The sequence below is a fragment of the Neolamprologus multifasciatus genome, chromosome 1 (assembly GCF_963576455.1).
Source record: "Neolamprologus multifasciatus chromosome 1, fNeoMul1.2, whole genome shotgun sequence".
In the NCBI taxonomy this organism is placed as follows: domain Eukaryota; kingdom Metazoa; phylum Chordata; class Actinopteri; order Cichliformes; family Cichlidae; genus Neolamprologus; species Neolamprologus multifasciatus.
The window spans coordinates 39,369,910-39,393,996 of NC_140439.1; the positions used below are offsets into that span (position 1 = coordinate 39,369,910).

Sequence of the window (24,087 nt, forward strand, 5' to 3'; positions counted from 1 at the left end):
TCACTGACTAACAGATGAGTTGGTGTTATAATCGTTTTTGAGACAATAAGAAGTGAAAGTACCCTGATCGAGTCATATCTGTGGAGGACCACACAGGCCTGATAACTCTCGCTGTCCTGACAGCGAAACACTCACCTGAGCATCCCACTTCCACTTTATAACAAGATGTCTGTGGGGCGGGTGGGGGTGGAACCGGCTGTTCTTTCAGCTCTTCCTGTTGCCGGGCTTGTCTCTGCAAACATCCGGTACAAAATGCTGAAAATATACAAATACTGCACTACGTGAGATGGAGACGCCTGGATGTGTTTTTAGGTTTTCAAAGATTTCTTCAGTTCTGAAAGCTCGTTGGGGATCAGAGGCCGAAGCAGCCGCCGTGTCCTCGCCGTGTGCTTCTGAACTGTAGGTGTTTACAGCGTCTCGGTGCTTCCAACAGACGCTCCTCTCCAAACATCCAAACCTGTATGATCATGTTGCCCACTCTGTGAGGTTTAAGGACCCTGCCAGTGTTCATTAGTGTTTTAATATAAACCCATTGACCATATTAGCACATCGGTTTCATTTCTTCAGAACGATACTGGACTGGTTTATCTCGTTTTACTCGTACAAACCAAACCGGACCCTTAACACAGGAACAACTGTCACATGTTAGGAATTTTCACTTTCAATGTGAAACGATATTTCACGTCAGCCGAGACCTTTGGTTGGATACTTCTTTAGCTTCATACGCACAGGACTGTTTTTTTTTTCTTTCTTTCTTTTTTTGTAAGCCCCACAAGATGGAAAAAGCCTCGGATCAGTTTGTGTATTTTCTGTCAAAATTGGTGCACAGTGTGCACATGTTGAGAGATTTGTAACTGGCATTATACCTCTACCAAGCATAGCCCAGATCAATTGCTTCAAACCTGAAAGCATATGTTCAATACATCATTTTGGGATAAACTGTGAAGTATGATGCGTCTCTAAGGCATTTTTCTCTAAAGCTGATAAACAAGAAGCCCTGATGCGTTTCTCATGATTTCTTTTTTTTTTTTTTTTCCTGTCCCATTTGGTTCTTTAGCCGTCAGAATTGTTGTCTGAAGACCAACAAGGATACCCAATGGATTTATTTTGCCAAATGGATCATCATGGCATTGCCGTATTGGTCCATTTGATCGACCTTTGTTGTTATTATTTCTTTTATTTTATTTTCAGTTGTTACAGACGGGACAGACATGAGTGAGGGATAGGAAAGGGAGAAAGAAAGAGGAAGGAAAAGAAAAACAGAAGGGGAGAGGGACAGTGAGAAAGGGGGGAAAAAAAATATCTCCGGGATCACCTGTTGAGAGAAAAAGAGAAAACAAGCAAAAAAAACCAAAGCAACATACTATACACAACACCATCGCATTAATCTAGCTAAGTGTAAACAGCAGTAAATACTAAATATTGAATGTTGTTGTGCAGCACGCAGGACAGACAGCGCACAATGTGCTTTGAAGTAGCACCAAATAAAGGTGTAGTTTAAGTCTACAAACAGTGAACACCCATGTGCACACCTGTGTGGATCGGCGCGCTTGTATTCAAATGGTTTCCCCATGTAATGGTCTGCTAGAGGATGTAGAGAGCCATAGCCCCGTCCCCCAGGGCATGAAGCAGGCATGGAGGAGATCAAGACTCCAGACATCCAGAGGCCCCAGAGTGCGAGAGCCCAAGGAGGACCACCGGAGGGGCATCCGTGCCACCTTCATGGGAAGAGCTGAGGATCCCCAGACGAGGGGTCACCCAGTAGCCACGGAGCAGAAGCCAGAGCGGGCTGTACTGGCGTGTCTGCCGGCTCTGCCGGCAGCCAGCTGTGCCAGAGTGAACCGAGCCCCAGGCCCAGAGGCCGGAGGCCTGAGGGCCCCCTTTGCCCCGGAAGGGGCCTGACTGAGCAACAGGCACCAGGCCCCGCCAAGTAGCCACCGGGAGTGAGCTGGTACATACCTGAGCGCCCAGCCCCGGACACCAAGAACCACCAACGCACCGACCCCTGAAGGCATCAATCACCGGCAGGGAGTGTGGTGAGGGGAGACAGGCCTCCACACTTTGGAGGGCCTGGGCCTGGTTTTAATGATGTCACAGTGTAGATTCCAGGTGCAACACCTGAGATCCTGAACCCTGAAGTGCAGGACCAGAAACGCTCCCGTAGTCTCTGTCATTTTAATGTTGGCTCAGCTACACCTTTAAAAGACTTCCTGTTAATGTTTGTATCCTGATAACTTGTGTGACATGACCAGAAGTTCTAATATCGAGCTCCATGTACAAACAGTGTTTCCGGCTCTCAACACTTTTTTGTTAACTCTTTGTTCTGGATGCTGTCACAAGTGCAGTCTCTGATTTAAACAACATATTTGTTTTTCATTTCAACACAGGAGCTGGAATGTTGTAATGTTTTAAGGATGCTTGTTTCCAGTCCAGGCATTACTGCTGAATGACTGTCATGGATCGAGGTGATCCAAATGTAGGTGCAGACAAAGTCTTTAACTTCCCTTCAGTACAGTGGCAGTGGATGTGGGTTGGAGATGCAATGAGCTTGAACCTGCAGGCCACCATCTTCACTGACCACACCATCTGTGACGGAGGACTCATCTCTCCTGGTGTCCTGCAAGCAAACAATCATATTTTTTGGAACATGAACTTAATTGCTTTCTTAAAACATTTTTTTTCTGCATTTGGTATAAAACAGACTCCAATTTACACAATCTCAGGCTCCCTCCCCACCAGAGAGGTGACATTTAATGTCCCACTGTCAGTCTGGATAGCCCTGACCCCCACCCAACACACAATAATGTCATGAAAGCATCATTTTAAAAAGTGCTATGCAAACATGGCCAATAACTTTCATTCTAATGATCTGCAAAATGATTTGGGCACAAAACAGATTTTGCTGTTAGAAAACTTGCAGACTTCATTATATACAGTGTAGACCCTCTAAACTAAGTTTGGGGGATGTGATCTTTCAAGAAATGCAGACAAACTGTTGTTGTTTGTTTACTTACAGCATGTCTTGTAGAATTAACTGGAGTCACCAGCAACAGCATAGTGCAGTCATATCTCAAGTCTAATAACAGAAGACAGGAAAAGATCAGAAACAACTTCCCCAAACCAAAGCACAAATAAAGCAATAAGTAAAACAGGCTGATCTAAAGTATGATTAAAGTTCAGCCTGATTAATATAAATGTCACTGACAGTTGCTGATATATTGGAAAAGCAAAATACTTACTGATGTCTTTCTGTCCAACAACAGGAGTGCTGGTCCCGAGCCTCAAAGACAGTAAGAAGCAAGCAGAGGGAGAAAAAGCAGAACAGTTTTATAAGCTGATTTTATCCTTAATGGCTGTGCAATCATTGTAACATAGAGTTTGCTTATGTTGTTAAATAAAGCCTAGATTTGACATTAATAGATGCCACAGATGTTCAAAAGCTGCCACAAAGCATGAAAAAAAAATGGACATCTCTGAAAACGTCTGAGCATTTTTGCAAATATATGATGTCTTGATAAATCGAGCAGATATTTGAACTTTACACAGCTACATTCTCGCCTGAATATCTTAAACGTTTATTTTGTGACCCAGAAAAAGTAATACGTTTTTTAGCCGCGCTCCTCCACCATTGCCGCGCTTACAAGTACACAGGCTCCGACAACCTGCGACAAATGCGATCCTCCTTTTCCCCAGACTACCCTTTCTGGGTCACAAAATAACCTTTTAAGATATTTTCAGGCGAGAATGTAGCTGTGTAATGCTCAAATATCTACTTAATTTATCAAAATATCACATATTTGCAAAAGTGCTTCCACGTTTTCGGAGACGTCTGTTATCCACCAGCGCAATAGCTGACCGGGAGGTCAAGGCTTGACCGCGAGCACAGCTAACTCCTGGCTTATGGTTTTCAACCCCCCTGCGGTCTTTTGCTACTCAGGTTAAACATGATATATATATAATTAGTTAGTTAGTTAGTTAGTTAGTTGTGGCTATGGATTGAAAATACCCCCACACCCTACCCCTAACGGCTGCACCTCCCAAAGAATTTTGTCTGGGCTCTTATTTCACTTTTTTATTTCAAACAATCAACAGAAAATTTCACAGACATAGTTTTATGTAAGGTTTTTAAGGCTGTGGTGTTAATTTTTAAGTAACATGAGCCCAGCGGCAGCAGCAACGCTAGGCTAACACTAACTAGCTAGCAAGATTATAATCCTGGTGCTAAACTAAGAGAAGCCACAAAATCAGTTTGAATAAGAGTAAACATTTACTCACCAAGTCAGTGTATCAGGTAAAGATCCACAGCAATGACAATAATATCTTGAGCTGACGCTTCTCCAGGTTTGCTCAACATATTCCATAACCAGTGTTGGGTAAGTTACTTTAAAATAGTAACTTAGTTACATTACTAGTTACTTCTATCAAAAGTAACTCAGTTACTTCAAGTTACTCGTTACTTTCAAAGTAACTAGTTACTAGGGAAAGTAACTTTGGTTTTACTCAGAATTCTCTTGTTAATGTGTTGCTTCCATAACTTTGCCAGTCTTCTAGCTTGCTTACTTGCCACAAGTGCACTGTGCCACCTACCAATAGAAAGGAAAAGATAATGTGCATATTTCCACGAGAGAAATCCCACGCCTGGACCGTCATTGACCGTTGCCATGATACTAGCCTACGTCACAGCGTCATGTGCGCCTTTTACATCCAACACAAAAACTGCAGTCGTGGTGCTTTGATTGTACTCAGAACTCGGAAATTCTGCCTTCTGAATAGGAAGATGTAGGTAACACCAGACTGCAGATGAGCTGCATACAGGGCTGGACTGGGACAAAAAATCGGCCCGGGCATTTTGACTAGAGACCGGCCCACCATTATAGGAAAAATCATAAAGCCTTTGAATGAAAACAAACACTGTTGTGACAGTGATGTACACTGTTCTGATGGTATATATGCATCAATCTATCAATCGTTTGTTGTAAGATTCAGATAATTATTTTTTAAAAGCTAGACATTTTAAATGAGAATAAGAAAGAAAAGTATTTCTTTGTGCCCCCCTCTCCCTGTTAATGCTCTACCTGGCCCCCCTGGCAAAACTTTGCTAGACCCGCCCCTGCACAGTTACCAGCTGTCAGCTACCTAAAAAGGATCCTGGTGTTATTTGTCTCTCAGAAACAGTTCATAACTTCCCTTCAACTCATTTATATCACCTAAAAGGTAAACCTGTTTCTCCATCACCTGTTCAGCTCTGATGATTCAGTAAGGACATCTCCTGGTTTCATCTTCATGTTTCCCTCTCACCAGATAACCAAACCGACATCATGACCAGCAGCTTTTTTGCAGCTGTGGCTCCAGCAAACATCAGCTGATACTAGAAATTAATATTAAATCAATTCTAATAACAGCTGATCAAGCTTAAACGTGCTGCTGTTGTTTAACGCAACATCGGCTGGTTTCCTCTTTCTGGCGCAAAGTGGGCGATAAACAAACAAGAGAGCCGATCAGCTGATCATTGATCAGTTTCATGATTGAAGTAGAAACGGGAGAGGGAGGGGGGAGAATGAAAGAAGAAGAGGCAGCTGTGCAGCAAAGACACAGAATAACTCCAGCTTTGTGCCTTTTTCATTGTAGCTGAATTACGGGACAAACTGTTCCTTTTCATCTCAATAAGAAACGCGTAATATTTTCTCTGAATACCAGACGGGACGGTTGGCAACTCTAATAACTTATGAACAAAATAAAGTTCAACATTAACTTCATAGCACCCACCCAGCTGTATAGAAACTCCGTCATGCTAGCTAGTACGCAGTACGGAAAAAGTCAGAATAACGAAAATAAACTCCACCTAAACTTGGTTTATATCTGACCCAGATAGACTGCAGGTCATAACTTCTTACCTGAAGTTCAGTTCACACTTGGACCGACGGCCGCCTCGGGTCTCTTTTCCTTCTGCGTCCCCTTTCCTTCATCCACCTGCTGCCTCCAACACTTGCTAATGTTACAGAATCTGTGGAAGCTCCGCGATGCCACCACACAAAGTAACGAGTAACGACCGTATCTAAATCCCAGTAACGACTAACGCGTTCCTGATTTTGGCATAATAACTAGTTACCGTGCTCGTTACCACAATAATAACGTAGTTACTGTAACGCGTTACTTAATAACGCGTTAGTCCCAACACTGTCCATAACAAATGCACCATGAACAATATTACATTTTACAGTGCAGGATGTTGTTAGAAACAGTTGTGATCAGGAAGTCACGCATACAGAGACACACACACACATTTTTGCACACGTGCTTACACGTGCACACACATATTCTCACATGCATACACACACACACACACACACACACATACATACAGTGCCTTGTCTTTGTAACCAAGGGGGGTTTACGAGGGGAGGTACTTGAGTAAACCATTGTAAACTATTGTTTATTGTGACAGTTTTTCAATAAAAGGCAGCGAGAGGAGTCGTCGGGGTCATTTTGTGGTAGGATTCGAAGTGCGTTCCTGAGATACCGACGAGGCCTCCCTTGCAAGTAAATCGATCGACCGCTGTTGCCTTGCTTTTTTGTCCTTCACGGGAATAAGTCCCGGGGTCAGCGGGGTCTAAGTTTAGACCCAACACCCACCCACGCTACTTTAGAGTTCTTGTCACAATTGACCAGTTAGTCTTAACAGCTCTTAAATTAACATAAGAAACTTTTTTTTACCACCAAATTCAGTTCAGTGGGCCATTCACGGGGTTGGAGGCCAAATGGGGTGGAGGTTGGATTCCCATTCATTTTCTATGGTGGAACATTACAGATGTAACAAAGTTGATTAAAACGTTCAAAATTCAACTAAAGAGGTGCTTATCACTTTCATATAGTGCATACTGTGGAGGATGTCATAAGACCTCGAGGCAATCGGAAGTAAAACACAATATTTATGAGTTTTATCATTTGTAAATTGGTCAGATTGGACCCAAACACGACAGGAAGGTAGGGGGAGGAGCTAAAAGCGCTTCTTTCAGATGCAATGAGCTGAGTGGTTGCACTGAGGCCCAGGATCAGATACAGACTGTGAATCGGAGCTTAAATGAGCAGAATGGATTACCTTTAAATGTTCCATTTAATGTAAAAACCTGAAGAACAAGTTCAGATACTTGTATTCTCAGTCAGTGCGCAGTGTAATGGTACAGAGAGATTGCAGACCTCAGAATGGACATCCTGTCTTCTCTCTGGTTTCACACTGAAGTGTTTGCAGGATTTCTGCCGGACTGGTCTGATTACATCTCACACTCTCAGCGTCTCACTGAAACACACTGAAACACAAGCTCTTCTGCTTCATCTTGTTCACACACTTCAGCCCAAACATTCAGCTGAGATCTCGTGTATCACCTCGAAGTTCTTAAGATTTCAGGGGAAACCTGAAGCTCTTTATCACCTTTGCTTTTAACTGCACCCTTTGGTTACACCTGGTCTGACCTTTCAGCTTCATTCAAACAACTTTAACATCTGAGTTTGTTGAATGTGGGTAAGCTGGTCATGTGCTGCGTGTGGATTTTACACTCGTTTTTTTCCATAAACGTGCTGTTGATGTTCCTCAGCTGCACCTTCTGACGTTTCTTTGTCTTCCAAACCCAAAAAGGCGAGCAGGGAGCTAAAGACGAACATGCCGGAGGAAACTGATGTCTGACCTTTAGGAGCTGTTGGTCTGAGAAAACCGGCTGCCAACTTCAACTATAATTCTCCATATTTTACATTTGCACAGTATGTGGAGTACTTTATTCAGGAGAATGAAATCATTTGTAAGGACACAAAATATTCAGCAGATTTTTTCTTTTATTTGAATCAGAGTGAGGAAATACATTGACTTTGTACTCCGGCACAGATTATCTCTAATTTATGTTTCTAACTGAGAAATATGTCTGGTTAAAATTCACTGACTGTGTTTGTCCATCACGAAGGCCAACACACACACAGAGTCATAAATGTTAAGACGCCTGTTCTCACATGAACATTCTGATTAACAAATTGATAATTCTCCTCTTGAGATCATCATTTCCCATCACTGCAGCAATGAGCTGGGCTGCAGTTTCCCACGTCACCTTAGGTAAAACAGCCCTGATCGCGTTGAAGAGCTCTCTCCTCTGGGCAGGAGTCATCTCCTTCAGGATGTCAGGCACAGACTTGAACTTTTTACTGGTCAGCCAGCTGCAGAGGCCACCAATGGCTCCACCTAGGAGACACAGAGGAGAGGGTGAATGGAAAGTCAGAAACAGGTTTGGTATCCAGTCCTGTTTCCACAAAAAGGTCAAGTGTTTAAATTATCCCAAATAAAAACATCAGAAAACACAGCTGAGGATTTTTATCTGTTTAATAATAGATTTATATTTACTGTGAACAAGTTTCATGAAAACCAAAGAAAAATGATCTGATTTATGGTTTTGTCCCCATATGTGTTTCTCCTCCATGTTATCTGAACAGTTTAATATCACCATGGAAACAATGACTTTATTTTGTTTTTATTTTCTTAGTATTACCCACTGTAGGAACAGTTCCCTCTTATCTGGATCATTCATTCACTCACCAACAGCAAACCCCACAGGTCCAAAGAAAGCCGCGCATACTAATGTGCATCCTCCCGTCACAACTGTTCCTTTGAGGAGGCACTTCCAGGTGTTTCTCAGCTCTCTCTCTACATCAGGTGATAATGCATGAATCAGTTGTTTGAGATATTCATCATTTGCTTCCATCTTCTTGGTGAATCTCCTGTAAGAGAAAAAATATGATAACTGATCACAGAGAAGTCGAACTAAAACAGAATACACATCCATATTAATGCAGCTGGAGGCAGCATGAATAAGAATAAATGTCTTACCGTGCTGTCCTGAGTGTGTGAGCTGATAATCTGCTGTGCACAGAAACACTAACCTGAGCATCCCGCTTCCACTTTATATCACGATGTCTGTGGGGCGGGTGGAGGTGTAAGTGGCTTTCAGTTCTTCTAAAGTTTCATTATTACCTGGATTGTCTCTGCAAACATCCAGTACATAATGCTGAAAATATCCTGGTTTATCTCGTTTTACTCGTACAAACCAAACCGGACCCTTAACACCGGAACAACTGTCACATGTTAGGAATTTTCACTTTCAATGTGAAACGATATTTCACGTCAGCCGAGACCTTCAGTTGGATACTTCATTAGCTTCATGCGCACACGTCTTTCAGGACTGGTTTTTCTGCAGTGCAGAGGAACACCTGAGATCCTGAAGCTCACCTACACATCAATATGAACTTTGGACTTTTACAGTGCAAAGCCAGAAACGCTCCCGTACTATTACTTTGTCATTTTAATGTGTCATAACAGCAAAGCTGACCAACAACTTTCCAGTGTCAGGTACATCACTCCAGTTTAAATGAGCCGCACTGACAGAGGCAGGGATTGGTGCTTTGTGGCCTGTGAGGCGGGGTCAGGACAGGTGTGCCCACCTGCTGGTGCCATACTCTACACCCTTCTGCTGCTGATCAGTGTGCTGTGACCCTTCTGCTGTGATAACCTTTGCATTAAGATATGTGGTCCAGTATTAAAGATGAACAGTCCATAAATATCTTGTTGGGTCCACGTGACACGAATTCTCTGCAACAGCTACACGAACATCTTCTGTGCAAACTGATGTGGGTCCAGTTGACCTTTCACCTCACTAAGAACACGATCTTTAAAGCTATTCATTGCAATGGATGTGTTTCTGGTACAGGACCTTATGAGGACGCCCAGCCTACGAGACCAGTGTGGACCATTAGAGATTTGGGACTGGTGTCTGGTGCCAGTTAATCCATCAGGCTGCCTGCTTCTGTAATACTGACCTTTCTAGAGGTTCGTCCTGCTCAGACACAAGCTGCTCCATAATGTAGCTCTGTTAGTACTGAAGTCAATGTTCCAGCTGCACGAGTCAGCTGAAAACATCTGGAGCATCAGCAGCAGGACTGCTGCCCTCCTCAGCTCACAGACCATCACAGGCTGATGTTGAAGAGGAAACATGGAGCTGTCCCACGTTACAGATGTGTCGCTGCCATCAGAGTTTCTTATTTTAAACATTTGATGTTTTCTCTGTTCTGCTCAGAATAAAATCTGAGTTTATGAGATTTGGTAGATACCAAAAACAGCTCAAGCTGATTTATGATTTGGTGAAAATCGGGTCAAAGTCAACCAAATATGAAGATCAGTAAAAACTTTATATTGCCCACAATTTTTTATAGATTCATCAAATTTCACAACAATAGCTAGGTCTTCCTCGAGAGACACGAGTACCAAGGTTGGCTAAGCCCAAGGTCAATGTTGACCTTTCAATTCAATTTTATTTACACAGATCACAACAATCATATGACCCCCTATGAGCAGCACTTTGGCGACAGTGGGAAGGAAAAACTCCCTTTTATGCTGTGGAAGAGAGACAGAGATTAAATAAGTAGTATGAGAAATACGTTGTGTGAAAGGCGACGCAGAGAGCTGCACAACACAGTTTTTATTTGTCCAATGAAACGTCCTGCAGTGTCACAATGATGTCATAACACGCTGCAGTAAAAACATGATAAAAAACATCAGAGGTGTAGTACCAGCCCTCGGCCTTTGGGGGGCGTTTAATCATTTTACAGCGTACCAGCTGAGGTGGTCACTGAGCTGTCAGTCAAAGAAGCTGCTGAACAAATATTGAATGAAAAGCTTGAAATCTGAGAGCAGCAGCACTCTAAAAAGACGCTGATGCAGAGCGTGGGAATCCAGATTAAATTACACGCTGCTCCCATTCAGGGATTAAAAAAGTAACAAAGACATCAGTGCTGCACAAACATTACTGAGAACTTCGTCTGTGTGAGCTGCGAGACGTCCGTGATTCAGTTCAAAGGTCAGGTCCACGTGGAACCATCCCTCAGTCCTTGTAGCGCACCTCCGCTCTCAGCTCCTTGGTGACGTAGCTAATTAAGGCGGCGGCGACCTGCTGCTGGAGGGTGGAGTTCCCCATCACGAGCGAGACGAGCTGGGCCCCGTCGGTCCAGTCCAGGTTCCCCAAGACGGCCGTGATGGACTCGTAGAGCTGCCTCTGCTGCGGGGGAGGCAGCTCCATCAGGATCTGAGGCAGCGGTCTGAACTGCCCGCTGGTCAGCCAGCTGCCCAGGAGACCGCCGACGGCGCCGCCTGAGAGACGCAGAAGAAGAACAGAAGGGTCAGAGGCGCACACACAGGCGTAAACAAGCTTGAGTAAAAGCTGTGGCCGAGGTCAGCGACAGCGACGTCCAACTTTAAACGTCTAAAGCTTTGAGAGGCCTTCAATCACATTTACTGATCAGTCTACACAGACTGTTTATATCAATACATTTATTGATTTATTATTATTATTATTATTATTATATTATATTGTATCTATTATGGGAAAGTTCAGATCAGAGCGTTAAGGCGTGCGCTTTCAGGGAAGTCCATGCACGTGAGCACCTGTGAGGACATGAAGCCTCCTGGTGGACAAACTTGTGACTCCCTCGTTGAATTATGAGATTCGCCAGAGTTTCAGAAAACTTGACCTCTGACCTCTTATCAAATGAGATGTTAGTACACGCACTGTGCTGTGAATTTTAAACTCTGCGTCTGTGTTTCCATCAGTGTAAATGATTAAATTCAGCGTGTGGTTAAAAACAATTGTCACACAGTGAATCAGGTAAACTCGCTCATGTGAAAGCGGCTCCGCCTTTACTCAGCTCGTTCACACAGGTGTGCTTTAACTCTGTGTCGGCCACACGAAGCGATTTACATAACGCCAGAGGCCTTTCAAGATGGCTGCTGTGGGAGGACTTTGCTGGTCCAGGTTACTGAGGCTGCCCGGTGACGATCACTGCAGCAACAAACGCCTCCAAACTTCTTCTTACCTGCAGTTACTGCAGGACTCGAACCTGCTCGTGTTTACTGCCTTCTACCACAGAAAGCACAAATCCTCAGAGCGTGTTGTTACTCTGACAGCTGTGGCGAACACGCCGCCTCGTCCACAGTCAGAGGTTTAAACCCAGCGTCCTCCTCAGGCCTTTTTCCTTTTATGTCTTTTTATCTCCTTCTGCTGAATCTGCAGATTTAATTCCTCCTTCTTCTTCTTCTACTTACCGACAGCGATCCCCGGAGGTCCGCCGAGCAGCCCGCCCACAAACGCAGATCCTCCCGCCACCATCGCCCCTTTGGTGGAGTTCTTCACGGCGACCTTGATCTCCTCGTGAGCCGATACTTCACAGCACAAACGCATGACGTCGTCCATCCGGGCGGGCATCTCTGCGGACTCCACGTGGGGTCTTTCCTGAAAGGTTCAAAAATGAAGCTGAGTGTAAGTAGTGATCCCTCACACAGCGACGCACACCTGGGACAGGTGAGCTGCCAGCGTCACAGTTTCACAGGTAAATCTGCTGTTAGCGTGTCGCAGCTGTCACACAGCTTTAATCGCATTTCTGTGGTTGATGCAACAGTGTGTGAGCTCCGTGAGAGAGGCACACACGGTGTGTCACAGTAACACACGCGTGTGCGACACGAGGTCACGTGTGTACTGACTCCGTGTCTGTCTGCGACCACACAGACCACCCAACCCGAGCCTGCGCTGCTCAGCTCCTTCTCTTCCTTCCGCCTCCACCTTTCCCAGCATCCACCTGTGCCAAATGTGCAGCTGTATGATGACGCATGAATAGAAATAGCATACAGTAGAAATGCAGCACAGACACAAAAGTGGAAGCAGCGCGTCTGACCTCAAATCAGGTCTGACCCCAAAATAAAAACCAGGTTCAGTTTTTATCAGCTGCTGACTGTGACGTGTAAAAAAGAAAAGTGAGATTCAAAGAGCAGAGTCTCGTCCACCTTCAGCCTGTTTGCATAAAACTGTCCCACACACACGCGAGGCACGGAAAGGACCACAGCTTGGTTTCACTTTTACTTTCCAACACAGCCTGAAACCAACAGACGGCCTATAGTCATTATAATTACTTATTAATATAATAATTACTCGAATAAACCACATCCACGGCCCTGCTGCGTTATCTTTCGTGTTTCTTAGGGGGACTGTCAGAGCTCCGGATTTAGGACAGGGCTCCGTGTAAACGCGTCGGGCACAATCACAGCAGTTAGACTTAAATTAGACGGTTTCTGAGCGGAGTTTGGTGGGGCGGGCTCGGCAGGGACAGGTGTAGCACACCGGCAAACAAGAAGTAAATACAGAGTCAGGACGTGAACGTCACATCTGCTCTGTCTGATTCACAGACTCGGAGAATCTGCGAACTCGGGACTTTTTTTTTTACCGACCACTCGGACTCGTTCCCCTCTGTGTGAGGCTGCAGAGGTTAAAGGTCACGCAGCTGATCGGGACACATTCTGCTTACCTTCAGTCCGTCACTGTCCGCAAACTGTAGAAACTCTGCTCATCGACTCTGACAACTTCCGGCAGATCAATGAAGGAGGAAACTAACGAGCCTGTTCGATTCTTCTTCGCTGAACACAAACCGGAGAAACGGAGAGAAGATGGTCCGGTGCGTCGGTCCGCTCAGGAACTCACGTTAAAACACTCGCGCTCTAATCTCACTCTACTTTTATTTAACGAACGCATGCGCACAAAGTTTGATACGCTCAAAGAGCACATGCGCACTAAACAAGCTGGAGACCGGAGAAACTTCAAACAAAGTTTCTACACGGAGAGTTCTGATTGGTCGCTGACGTCACCCAAGCCTCCACATTGGTCGCTTTAATTAAAAAGAAAAAAGAACTAAAGTCACGTCGGTTCATTTCCAACATCCTGCAGCTGTGTTCATTCCTGTAATCCTGTGTTTTTGCATATAAGGATTTAGATTGTTTTGATATTGTGGTTTAAGTATATTGTTCATTGTGTTGCTCGTATATTGTGTGTTTTAAATTGTTGTGCACTTCACACTCTGTCCTTCACATTTTACTTTATTAAATATTATGACATGATATTTAATTATCTGCTTGTTCTTCTTATTGTATTCATTCTGTTTAGCTTTTACCTCCTTCGGCTGTTTGTTTGGTCGGATGTTACCGAACTTCAGACCAGAGGACGTGTCTGTGTTTTATGTTCGACTTATTTTTTCTTCTTCTGCTGAATCGAAGAAAAATGAAGTAAATCGGACCTCGCTGTCCTCACCTGCAGTACCTGCGGCTGCCACCAGGAGACGCCGCCCCCTTTGTTTGAATAAATATGTGAAGCGTTTGTTTCTTTGAAGCTGCGTCCCACACACGCCCCGAGTGGGGTGAATGTTTGTAGCTGTAATAAACATTCAAATCTGATCCTGCGTCTGAATCCTGTTTGTATTGTTTCCCGTCTGAGAGCAGAGGGACTATTTAACCTCCTCGCGTCCTTCTAATATCACAGTTTCATAAAGAGAAACAGAGCCGGTGTTGTGCCAAAAACTGATTTCCAGTGTTTCTGTGTATTTTTTCTGTGTAATATCTTTACGTATGTTCGTAAATACACTTCGGTGAACAGGGGATACAAAGGGGTTACATAAAGAATTAAAAAATTATCTGTTTTTTAAGTATCTTTACAACTTGTAGCCTACTTACATTATAACCAATCCGGTCCTTTATCCCCACTTAAAATATTTTTACAGAACTCTTGTAATATTTGCTGCCATTTCTGCTGTCCTGTTGGGCAGCTTACTCTTACAAAATACATTTTTAATGTTAATTAGATTTTTTTTTACTGCATAAATAAAGGTTATATAAAAGTCGCTGCCAAAAACTGATTGCGGCTTCTATCTTGTTACACGAATGTTGTTTGTGGCTCAGTGTGACTTTATGTCATCCATAAGGGATGCATTTGACATATGTTTAACATATTATAGCCCAACAAGTTACTTATAGCACTTTAAATATGAGCAATCGCTTTTTGGCAAATACCGGAAATCCGTTTTTGGCAGACAATCACTTTTTGGCACAACACAGCGAGCTGGAGCCTCCTCCCCGTCAATCACTGACATGTTTACATTTATTCTATTTTCACGCTTTCTTCCTATTTTTACTTCCTGTTGCGTAACGCTGCCACAAATACGTTGTTCCTGTTTAAAATCAGGCGCTCCGCGGACGTTACATCCGTGTTTGTGATTGCTGAGCTCCAGCGAGCTGAGCGCGCGGGTTAAACCAGCGAGCTGATAACCTGCTTCCGGTGACCTCTGACCCTGACCGCTACGCTGAGGAGTGACCTCAGGCCTGCCGGGGTCTGCCCGGCTGAACTCGGCTCAGTGCGAGGATCGGGGCAGGGGGCGGGGCTTTGTTTGTTTACGCGTGATGCAGTGAGATACGCTCCGCCTGATTGGGTGTATTTTGGTGACGTTTGAGGCGGCGGGGGAGGAGCCTGTGTGAGATAAACAACCTGTGGATGAAAACAAGCACAGAGAGAACCGGAAGCTTCAGAGCAGCGAAAACATCGACTTATCGGAGCAGGTGGGTCTTAATCTTTAGTTACACCCACGCGTGACCTTTGACCTGCACGCGGTTAGTGTTAGAGTCTCTGTTCCGCCGTACCTGAGCACGCGCAGGGGTGCTTGTTCCAGCTGGAGGTACACGGAGTCCTGCCGAGGTCTGTTTCTCTCACACACACACAGAGGCGCGTGTCTGTTAGTGAGTGCGTGCACGTCTGTTTCTGTAAACATGATGAAGCTGAGGGTCACGTGATGAAGAGCTGCTGTAAATCAGCGGAGCTGCAGTCAACATGTGGACAAACACACACAGGATCAACGGTTCTCAGTTTAGTAGAAAATAAAGTTTTATTATTTTACAAACTGCTGTTGAGCAGTAATGTGGAAACAGGAGGTGAAAGGTCACGACCCGACTTCCTGTCTTTGTGGAACATCATCTGGGTTCAAGCTGCTCAGGTTTCTGAGGCCTCGGCGTCACGAGGGAAGCTTTTTACCTGTGATGATCTCACCTGTGTGCTGCTCTTTATCCACAGGTGTGTCAGAAACGTCGGGATGATCGGGAAGATTCTTGCTCAGCTTATCGGGAACGCCAGCGAGGACCTGGCGTCAGCAGGAGAAGAACACGAGAAGCTGCTGGAGTTGGAGGACGAGGGCTGGGTCATCGTTAACCTGCCAGGTGAGAAAGTCAACCTGCTTCAGGTGCACACGCTGTAGCGCCGATGCTTCTAAACATCTCTGATCCTCCTGCAGAGGACGGGCTTCTGTCGGCTCCAGACGGCGACCTCCTCGAGAACCTGCTGATCGAACACCCGAGCATGTCCGTGTACCAGATGAGGCGTGGGGTGGGTGGAGCCGAGGAGGAGGAGGAGGAGCCAGGCTCTGATGAAGAGGAAACCTCAAGGTTATGATGCTGACGATGCTTCATTCAGATAATCTGAAACCAGTTTTACAAACACAGAAGAAGACAGCAGGGCAGGTGGGCGGGGTTTATAATGTGGCTTCCTGTGTGTCCCTCCAGGCCTGTGGCGGTAAGGCGGCATGTATCCTGGCGTCTTGCCGCCTGGGGGCTTCCTCTGCCGTACAACATCCAGCTGCCGGCGGCGCAGCGTGCCAGGAGCCACGCTGAAGGCAGGAAGCTGAGCCGCGGCGCCCTTCACAGGCAGAACCTCACCAAGACGCGCTTCTGCCCTGCTGAGCGGCGCTACGGACACTTCAAGCAGCCCTGCCAGCGTCTCTACAACTACTGACTCCGATATCGGCGCCGCTCAGGCTTCACCTTGCCGTCACATCACGTGACATTCACCACTTCCTGTGCAGTAAAGCCATCAAACAGCTGAAAGAACCACACGTTTTTCATTCTTCTGTAAACTTTATTATCAGCAGGGCGCCGCGCGGCCGAACAGTCGCTGCTCAGATCAATGTTGATGATGTCAGAGCTTCTCGGTCGCTTCGCTCTTCTTCTTCTGCGTGTTAAAGTGTGTGATGAGTTGACCTCTTGACCTTTGCAGCGTTCCTGCTGCTTTTCTACTTTTTATTTGACACAAATGTGAGATTTTAATTTGTTTTTATTTGTGTGTATTTATAAAATGTTTTAAAAAAAGCAAAATAAAGTTTTTGAGATTTTCTAAAGCTGCGGTCTGCGTGTCTTTATGGTGGGGGCTCGCTCACTGCCGGAGCTTCCGGATTTTCCCCATGAACCTCTTCACCTGCTGCGGGTCCACCTCGTTGGCCCAGTGCCCGCCCAGCTTAAAGTGGGAGCCCACTATCATCGCGTTTGCATCCAGGTAGCTCTCGACATTGTCATAGGTCACTCCTGAGCCAATCAGCACGGGGATTCCCACAGACTGGGAAACGTCTGGAAAAACAGAAAAAATCACTTTAATGAATTTCTATTTAAGAACACGTCAGCAGTCGAAAGCTTCTTTTCCCACCGTCCAGCAGCACACGAACGCATCTCAACCCTGCAGACTTACAAACCCTGACGTCCACCTGAGGCTGTGAGGAACGAGGTTTAGAATAAATCTTTTATATTTCATTTAAACTCTGAATATCACAAAGGAATCTAGTAGATCGCTACTACACGCACTGCAGGCTGGACTCACAGCAGAGAGGCGTCGGTGTGAGGGCTGCTGTGGCGCTACTTCCTGCCTCTCGGTCTATATGTGACCTGATTAGTCTCACCTGTTCCCACTCTGATGACCCTTCTGTTCCCTGACACAGTCCTGGTGTTTTCCTGGCTCCGTGTTGGGACTTTGGGGTCTTTACGTCCTGTCTCTGACACGTTTGCCTCGTTTACTGTCAGCTGTTTGGACCTTGGGTTGAAGCATTGCTAACTAAAACGCAGCTGTTGCTAGCATGCGTGGTTTGTTTATCTCGCCTGGAGCAGCCTCTGCTATATAAACATCATCACTGAGCGCTGACTCCTTGGAGCTCAAAGGTATCTGGCTGCATGCTGTGCAGGACCTTTGGGTCGGAGCAGGACGGTGTGTGTGCAAACAGGCTCACTGCATATTCTCTGGCTTCATGATGACTTTGCTCACCTGAGGCGTGCCCTCTCTGACCTGCCAGAGTCTCCTGTCTGTGCGCAGAGGGGTGTGACAGAATATAAAATAGGCTTCAGACGCCGTCACCACCTGCAGAGCTGCACTCAGTGAACTTCTGCTCACACGTGTGACCTGGTGAATGTGTCTGAACATGACCAGCACCCGTGTGTGTGTGTGTGTGCAGCAGTGGCATGTACAGCACTCAGACTGTTTACAGGGTTGAGTGTCGGCTGCTATAAATATCCTGGATCCCGGCGCTGCTGAGAGGACGCGGTGCAGAGTTCAGACTCAGTAACCTGAGCTGATGCAAACCTTACAGACTGATCACTGCAGGGTTTATGGTCCTGTGCATGAAGCTGCATGAAGCTGCAGAGCAGCACCTGAACGCTGATTGGTTCAATGTTTTAAACAGGAAATGGAACTACAGATGAGGAAGCACAAAAACGTGGCACTCATCAGTAACACCTGAGGGCAGGTGTAGCTCTGGGTTTGTCTCAGTGAATGTCGGTGGAGCCATGACTTTCATTTCTAAGCTTTCAATAGGAAATTAACTGGTTCTTTTCTACTCTGATCACTTAAAGACACAGAGGGAAAAACGAGTGGATTTATCTCCCACAAACAGCTCAGCTGTGAGTGTGACATTTAACATTCAGACTGTTTGGGCGCCGGTTTAGCTCAGTGGTTCGACCCGCGGCCCTCTCTCCCTCGGGTTTCCTGTCAGTCTTCACTGTAACGATTTAATAAAGCCAGAGAAAGATTCAGCTCTGAGCTGCTGAACAAACACTTTGCAGTCCTGCTGCTGAGAGAGGAGAGGGGGCCCTCTACTGGACAAACGGGGTAAAAGCAGGAGGACCTGAGGTGAGGGGCTTAAAAAATGTCTGATATGTTGTGAAATCCTGTTGTGAGAATAAAGTGAAGTGTGCATCCACCCACGCAGCACAGCTGATGAAGTCACACCTGAACCCTGCAGAGCCAATCAGCTGTTTCTGTGCTGCATGCAGGTGAATCCTTCCTGCAGCTCTATCAGGAGTCACCTGACCTGAGATGTTAACTTTAGATTTGAATTTCAAAATAAAACTCCTTGTAATGTCTCCTCCTTTTTATATTCTGCAGCGTTAATCTCAGCAGTGACGAGAAGCTGCTGATTGTAGATGATAAAGTCAGAAAATGCAGTGAGTGACAGTGTGTGTGTGTGTGTGTGTGTGTGTGTGCGCGCGGCAGGGGCGGGACCTCGGAGCTCCTCGGGGTCGGCCTGCAGTCCTGTGGCTGCTCCTGTGATGATGACGCCGTCTGAGAGGAAGAACTCAGCAGCACGCGCCGTCTCTGCGACGCTCACGTCTGACGTCAGGGCGTGAGAGCTGGAAACACACACACGCGCACACACACACACACACAGGCATGTGTGGATGTTACACACTGGAGATGATAAGTGTTTGCACTGTAATAAAAATCAAACCTTGTGTGAAAGTTTCCTGATTTGCTGCTGTGGGGGGGATGCTCCTCCCACAGCAGCAGGTGAGCTGCAGTAGACACCAGAAGGACACCACAGGGGACCATCAACAGGAAAGCCGCAGGTCCAGGCAACATCCAGGACGGGCTAAGAGCTCGCCAAGGTGCTGACACACATTTTAACTCCTCCCTTTCCCAGGCCGGCCCCGTTAACGTCCCAGTGCCTAAAAGCTCAGCTGTGACGGGCCTGAGAGACTATTGGCCGGGCCGCTCATGCTGATTATCTGCAGCTGTACTCAGACACAGGAAGTGTTTTCACGTCTTCTTGCATCACTGAGCACTTCATTCTTTACTATAGCTGCACAGCAGGTGACCTCACCTGTGCTTCTTCTTGATGTCGGTGAAGATCTGCACGTGCTCAGCTCCGATCTGTTTGCGGTACCGCAGTAACTCCCCGGCGCCGGCGTTCAGGAGGCCTTCGTCTGCCACGTGAGCAAAGACGAAGCCCTCAGCCCTGATGAAGTCCAGGCCTGGAAGCACACAGCGCGTCACCGATCACACGTCCTGCATCTTTCCAAACACATCGACATGAACTGAACGAACAACTGAACCTGAAGCCAGAGCCACAGCCAGAGCCTGCTGATTGGCTGCAGTCAGGATCTGCGCTCCTATCGGCAGGGACGGACAGGCGGCCCTAACGCTGCAGCAGACGGCGGTCATGCAGGCGCTCACCTCGGCGCCCACGCTCAGAGAGTACGGCACATCGTGCATGTTTTCAACGATCAGTCCATCCTGAAAGACGGAGGTTGGGTTAGCGCCTCGCCGGTGCAGACTGCAGAGCTGTGAGGAACGCAAACAATGTGCAAACGTACAACCCCCGCGTCTCTGTAGATCGCTGCCTCCCGGCACGCCGCCTCGCTGATTTCAGACATTTTCAAAGAGCCCAGTGGGCTACCTGAGGAAGAGGAGGAGCCTGTTAGATAAGGTCTGAAAGAGTAGCATCAACATTTAAGGATGGGGGCACCGATGTGCACATCAGGCATGTACAAGAACACGAAACTGTGATGTTTTTCTCTGCAGCTCCTCCCACTCAAAGTCACACCTGGTGACACATCAGGACACAACCACGATCACCTGGACGAACAACAAAACACGCATATTTACAGCGTGTGAGAAACGATCAGCTGCTGCTAATCAATGCAGGTGATTGACTGATCAGCAGCAGTGTGAGCGCCTCACACAGAGCTTTGCTCTGTTTGCAGGTCGACCGTGTTCAGGTGTGTTAACACAATCCCACAATGTTCCTACGAGTGGACGTCAGCAAGTTTAGTCCGAGGTCAGAGCGTGCAGAAAGTGTGTTAGTGTGTGAAAGGTCAAAGGTCATGACAGCAGAAAAAGTGAGAACAGGCCTTGTTTGGACAGGAGAACGGGGCCGAGGTTCAGGGTTCAGCGGCGTTGCAGTTAGGGCGGGTCATCGTGTACGTCGATGGACTTATTGTTGCCGTGTATCTTCGTACGAAGGTCGATTGTGCTGCTGCGCGTCTCAGATGTTTGATCTCGACTCACATGATCCTGGTTAAATAAAGTTTAACCGCCCCGTCACAGCCGACCACACCGCTGTGTGAGGCTGAAATGTTACACGTCTGAGCGCAGCGCACGCAGGAAAATGTCACATATCAGCGAAATCTGAGCCAATCAGAATGTGCGATGTTGTCTTAACCTGATGACGCGCAGGCCCACGCTGGACGCCAGCTCCCCCTGAAACCACATTTTGCAAACCTCTGTGCTCTCACTGACCGCCCCCCCCCCCCCCCCCCCCCCGCCACGACCAAACACTTCACCTGAACCTGGAGGACGCCGACAGGTGGACTCTGTTACCTGGCAACGCTTTCACGTGGATCATTCCGATAACGACGGATTTTAGACGCCCGAACAGCTCCAAAAACTTCATCCTTCCCTCTCTGTGCAGACGCCACAGAATGAAGCCTGTTTGTGTCGTTCTCAGGAGGTCATGTGACTGAGCAAAGGTCGACTTTGTTCACCAAACAAAAAGAGTTTTTCAGCTTCACCGAAGACAAGAACACGATCGTCTCTGGAACAAGTTTGTTTCTGAATAAAGTTTCCTGGCTGTAAATCAGGACCAGCAGGACGTGTTTTACGCTCTCTGAGGAAGCTGAAGTTGAACCATTAATGTTTGTCTGCACTCACCTGGCTCTGGGTTTCCTCTCACACTCACCTTCCTCCACTTATTAAAACTTCTATTCTTCATGTAGCAGCAAACCTCGACGCTCTGTGCCGACTGCAGGAAACTCTGCACCTGGCAGCTCCATCACCCTCCCTCCTCTGCACATGCTCAAACCATCTCATCCTCTCTGACTCTCAGCTGCTCCTCCTCCTCCTCACTCCCAGTGAATGTCTGAACATCTTCAGCTCCTCCTCGGCCATCTCCAAACCTCAGAGCTCACTGCCGTCTTTGAACCTTTGTCTCGTGCTGCTACCCTTCCGTCACGAATCACCCCTGACATTCATCTCCACCCGCTCCGCCCTGCCTTCTTCACCTCTCTAGTGCACCGTTCATTGCTTTGGGTCCACACCAAGCCTCCTTGTCCTCCTTCCTTTGTCCAGAGGACACTCCCTGCAGTTTCCCTCAGCTTTACTTTCCCAGCATCCTTCCTTCACTCACTTGCTCTTCTTGATGTCCAAAGTCACCCTGCAGTCAACCATCCGATACTGCCCAGCTGCATCCTCCCTGACCTCACAGTCTCCTATCTCGCTCAGATCACACCTTCTGTACCTTCCTCCACCCCTCCGACCTCCACCCTGTGGGGCGTACACACTGACACCTGTTACTCCTCACCTCCACTCCTCCTTCAGGATTACTCCTGCTCCATTTCTCCTCCTGTGATCAGAGCTGTCTGTAAATCACGAGGAAGCCTCCCACAGCTCACAGGGATCACCGTGGAAGTCTCCACTGTCCTGACCCGTGCTGCTGTGTTTGTACATGCAGATGCTGAGTTCTGTTACGGGTCATGTCTCAGCAGCAGGAGGACGGATGTGACGTAATTACATTTCCTGTATGAGCTGGTTATTAAACCACGGCCTGATGAATGATCATATTCAGCCTGCAGCAACAACCGTGAGGACGCTGTCATGTGATCACGTGACCAGCAGCCACAGATTTGCTGACATCAAAGGTCGGTTCGCCTCCTTCCGCCACTTTATCAGATTTAATGGTGAAGTTGGGAACCGGGGAGGAGTCCGGAGCGGCTGAGCGGGTCACTCCGTCGCGGGCGGAGGCGGGGCGAGTACGGCAGCCCGCAGTGGACACGTGGGAGACGATACGCTTCATTTTCCCGCTGAATCACAGCCTGGTCCCGGTGACAGACACGGAAGGTAACGTGCACGGAACCCGCTCGCTCACTCGCTACGTCATTCTGCCCGCTTTGCGTCGTTTTCCGCGTCTTTCGGCGCCGCTTCTGCCTTTGTTTACATCTGACACACAGCCACGCGGTGCCCGAGCGCTTCCGGTCTGCGAAGATCCGCCCCTCGCAGCTGTCAGCGCGGCACTCACGCCCCCATTTTTACCGGCAAAACTAAAAACTCACCATTTCCTTCACGCTCGCGACCATCCGCGTAGAGTTCAGCCAGCATACCTGTCGCGTGCCCTGCACAGGTGAGCGGCTGAGGTGACGCAGCTCAATGCGGCTGTAAAGCGGCGCAGAGGGTGGAGATTTAGCGCCAACTGAAATCTACGCCTCCTGACGTGGAGCTCATCTGCGCTCTGCGAGGCGCCAGCTCGGAGCAGTTAGCCCGGCCTTAGCTCAGAATCCCGGGCACCGCGAGCAGGAGAGCACCGGAGGAGAGAGCACACACCTGGAGAACACACCTGGAGAACCTGAGGGGACTTGAGGGGAACCCACTGCGGGGTTAAACCTTCTGTTGGAGCTCTCGGCGGAGCAGGGTGAACTTCAAGGGAGGGACTTGAGGTGAGTTTCTGCAGCTGCTAAAAGTTTGCGTGAGTGGAATTGGGGCTTGATTGCCTGCAGCTAATGTGACCCAGGCTCCCACGTTAAACCCCCACGGTCTCCGGTGCAGACGTGGACAGCCCCCGGGGGTTCGGCTCTTTGTTGGCCGCTCCGTGTCCGCATCAGGCGGCCATGATGTGCAGCCGGACTCGGTAAAATATCGCTGTTTTCGGTTAACCGAGCCCCGTGGCCGCCTCAGGCCAACCTTGCTCGGTGTGGCGTGGATGTCGGGGCAGTTTCCCGGGTCTCCGAGGTCCGGTGGGGGGGCTTTGGGGGCACTCGAAAGCGGCCTGCTGCCCCGCTCTCCGCGCCAGGCTGAACCGGGCTTTGTCGGGAGGAAGGCGGCTCGGAGTGGGGGTTGGGGCCGCTGTACGTCGCACTTTTACGGCTGTTTAAGTCTAAATTTCACGTCGTTTGTCGTCCCCAGGTTTGCTCCCACGGACGCTTCCACGGCGCCGACTATAATGAGAGGAACACGGTGAGTTTGGCCCACGCAGGAAGAGCCACCAGGAGCTTTAGCCTCACGGGCTAACTAGCCTGTTGTTTCTGGACCGTGTGAGCGTTTACCCGTGCTAACCCGGGTTTGTTCGGCTGATTGTGGACATGGCAGCGCTCGCTAACAGCTGCTGTTTGCTTTG

General features: G+C 47.6%; 5 protein-coding genes across 13 annotated transcripts in view; 2 read left to right on the forward strand and 3 right to left on the reverse strand.

Annotated features, from left to right (window-relative positions):
- Nucleotides 1-7,994: 7,994 nt before the first annotated feature.
- On the reverse strand, nt 7,995-9,893 carry LOC146526312 (protein C19orf12 homolog). Its single transcript, XM_085161445.1, has 3 exons — nt 9,853-9,893; nt 8,576-8,757; nt 7,995-8,224 (listed from the first exon to the last, which is right to left on the reverse strand). Exons 1-3 carry the CDS (start codon nt 9,891-9,893, stop codon nt 7,995-7,997), a joined length of 453 nt encoding a protein of 150 aa, XP_085017571.1.
- Nucleotides 9,894-10,496: 603 nt separating this feature from the next.
- On the reverse strand, nt 10,497-16,036 carry LOC146526313 (protein C19orf12 homolog). Of its 3 annotated transcripts, none has more exons than XM_085169096.1 (3): nt 15,942-16,036; nt 12,131-12,317; nt 10,497-11,179 (listed from the first exon to the last, which is right to left on the reverse strand). In XM_085169096.1, exons 2-3 carry the CDS (start codon nt 12,288-12,290, stop codon nt 10,914-10,916), a joined length of 426 nt encoding a protein of 141 aa, XP_085025222.1. In that variant the 5' UTR covers nt 12,291-12,317; nt 15,942-16,036; the 3' UTR covers nt 10,497-10,913. The 3 variants fall into 3 exon arrangements, with proteins under 3 accessions (XP_085025222.1, XP_085025214.1, XP_085025207.1); XM_085169088.1 differs by lacking the exon at nt 15,942-16,036 and adding an exon at nt 15,539-15,652; XM_085169081.1 differs by lacking the exon at nt 15,942-16,036 and adding an exon at nt 13,384-15,161.
- Nucleotides 15,284-17,061, forward strand: LOC146526314 (tumor protein p53-inducible nuclear protein 1). The gene is made up of 4 exons (XM_085169068.1): nt 15,284-15,457; nt 15,966-16,108; nt 16,183-16,333; nt 16,451-17,061. The coding sequence occupies exons 1-4, from the start codon at nt 15,393-15,395 to the stop codon at nt 16,677-16,679; spliced, it is 588 nt and encodes a 195-aa protein (XP_085025194.1). The 5' UTR covers nt 15,284-15,392; the 3' UTR covers nt 16,680-17,061.
- Nucleotides 16,782-23,162, reverse strand: LOC146526315 (uncharacterized protein F13E9.13, mitochondrial). Of its 4 annotated transcripts, none has more exons than XM_085169040.1 (6): nt 23,030-23,162; nt 20,297-20,379; nt 20,036-20,216; nt 19,804-19,954; nt 19,206-19,333; nt 16,782-17,287 (listed from the first exon to the last, which is right to left on the reverse strand). In XM_085169040.1, the coding sequence occupies exons 1-6, from the start codon at nt 23,073-23,075 to the stop codon at nt 17,097-17,099; spliced, it is 780 nt and encodes a 259-aa protein (XP_085025166.1). In that variant the 5' UTR covers nt 23,076-23,162; the 3' UTR covers nt 16,782-17,096. The 4 variants fall into 4 exon arrangements, with proteins under 4 accessions (XP_085025166.1, XP_085025173.1, XP_085025180.1 ...); XM_085169047.1 differs by lacking the exon at nt 23,030-23,162 and adding an exon at nt 22,268-22,582; XM_085169054.1 differs by lacking the exon at nt 23,030-23,162 and adding an exon at nt 21,661-22,259.
- Nucleotides 22,595-24,087, forward strand: part of ccne1 (cyclin E1) — a 12,214-nt gene continuing 10,721 nt past the window's right edge. Inside the window, exons 1-2 of one of the 4 annotated variants that reach the window (XM_085169006.1) lie at nt 22,595-22,618; nt 23,877-23,927. In XM_085169006.1, the coding sequence (XP_085025132.1) occupies nt 23,914-23,927 (14 nt within the window). In that variant the 5' untranslated portion in view covers nt 22,595-22,618; nt 23,877-23,913. Of the gene's footprint in view, nt 22,619-22,696; nt 22,818-23,271; nt 23,411-23,470; nt 23,602-23,876; nt 23,928-24,087 lie in introns of those variants that run through there. The other 3 variants (XM_085169000.1, XM_085168993.1, XM_085168987.1) reach the window with 3 other exon arrangements.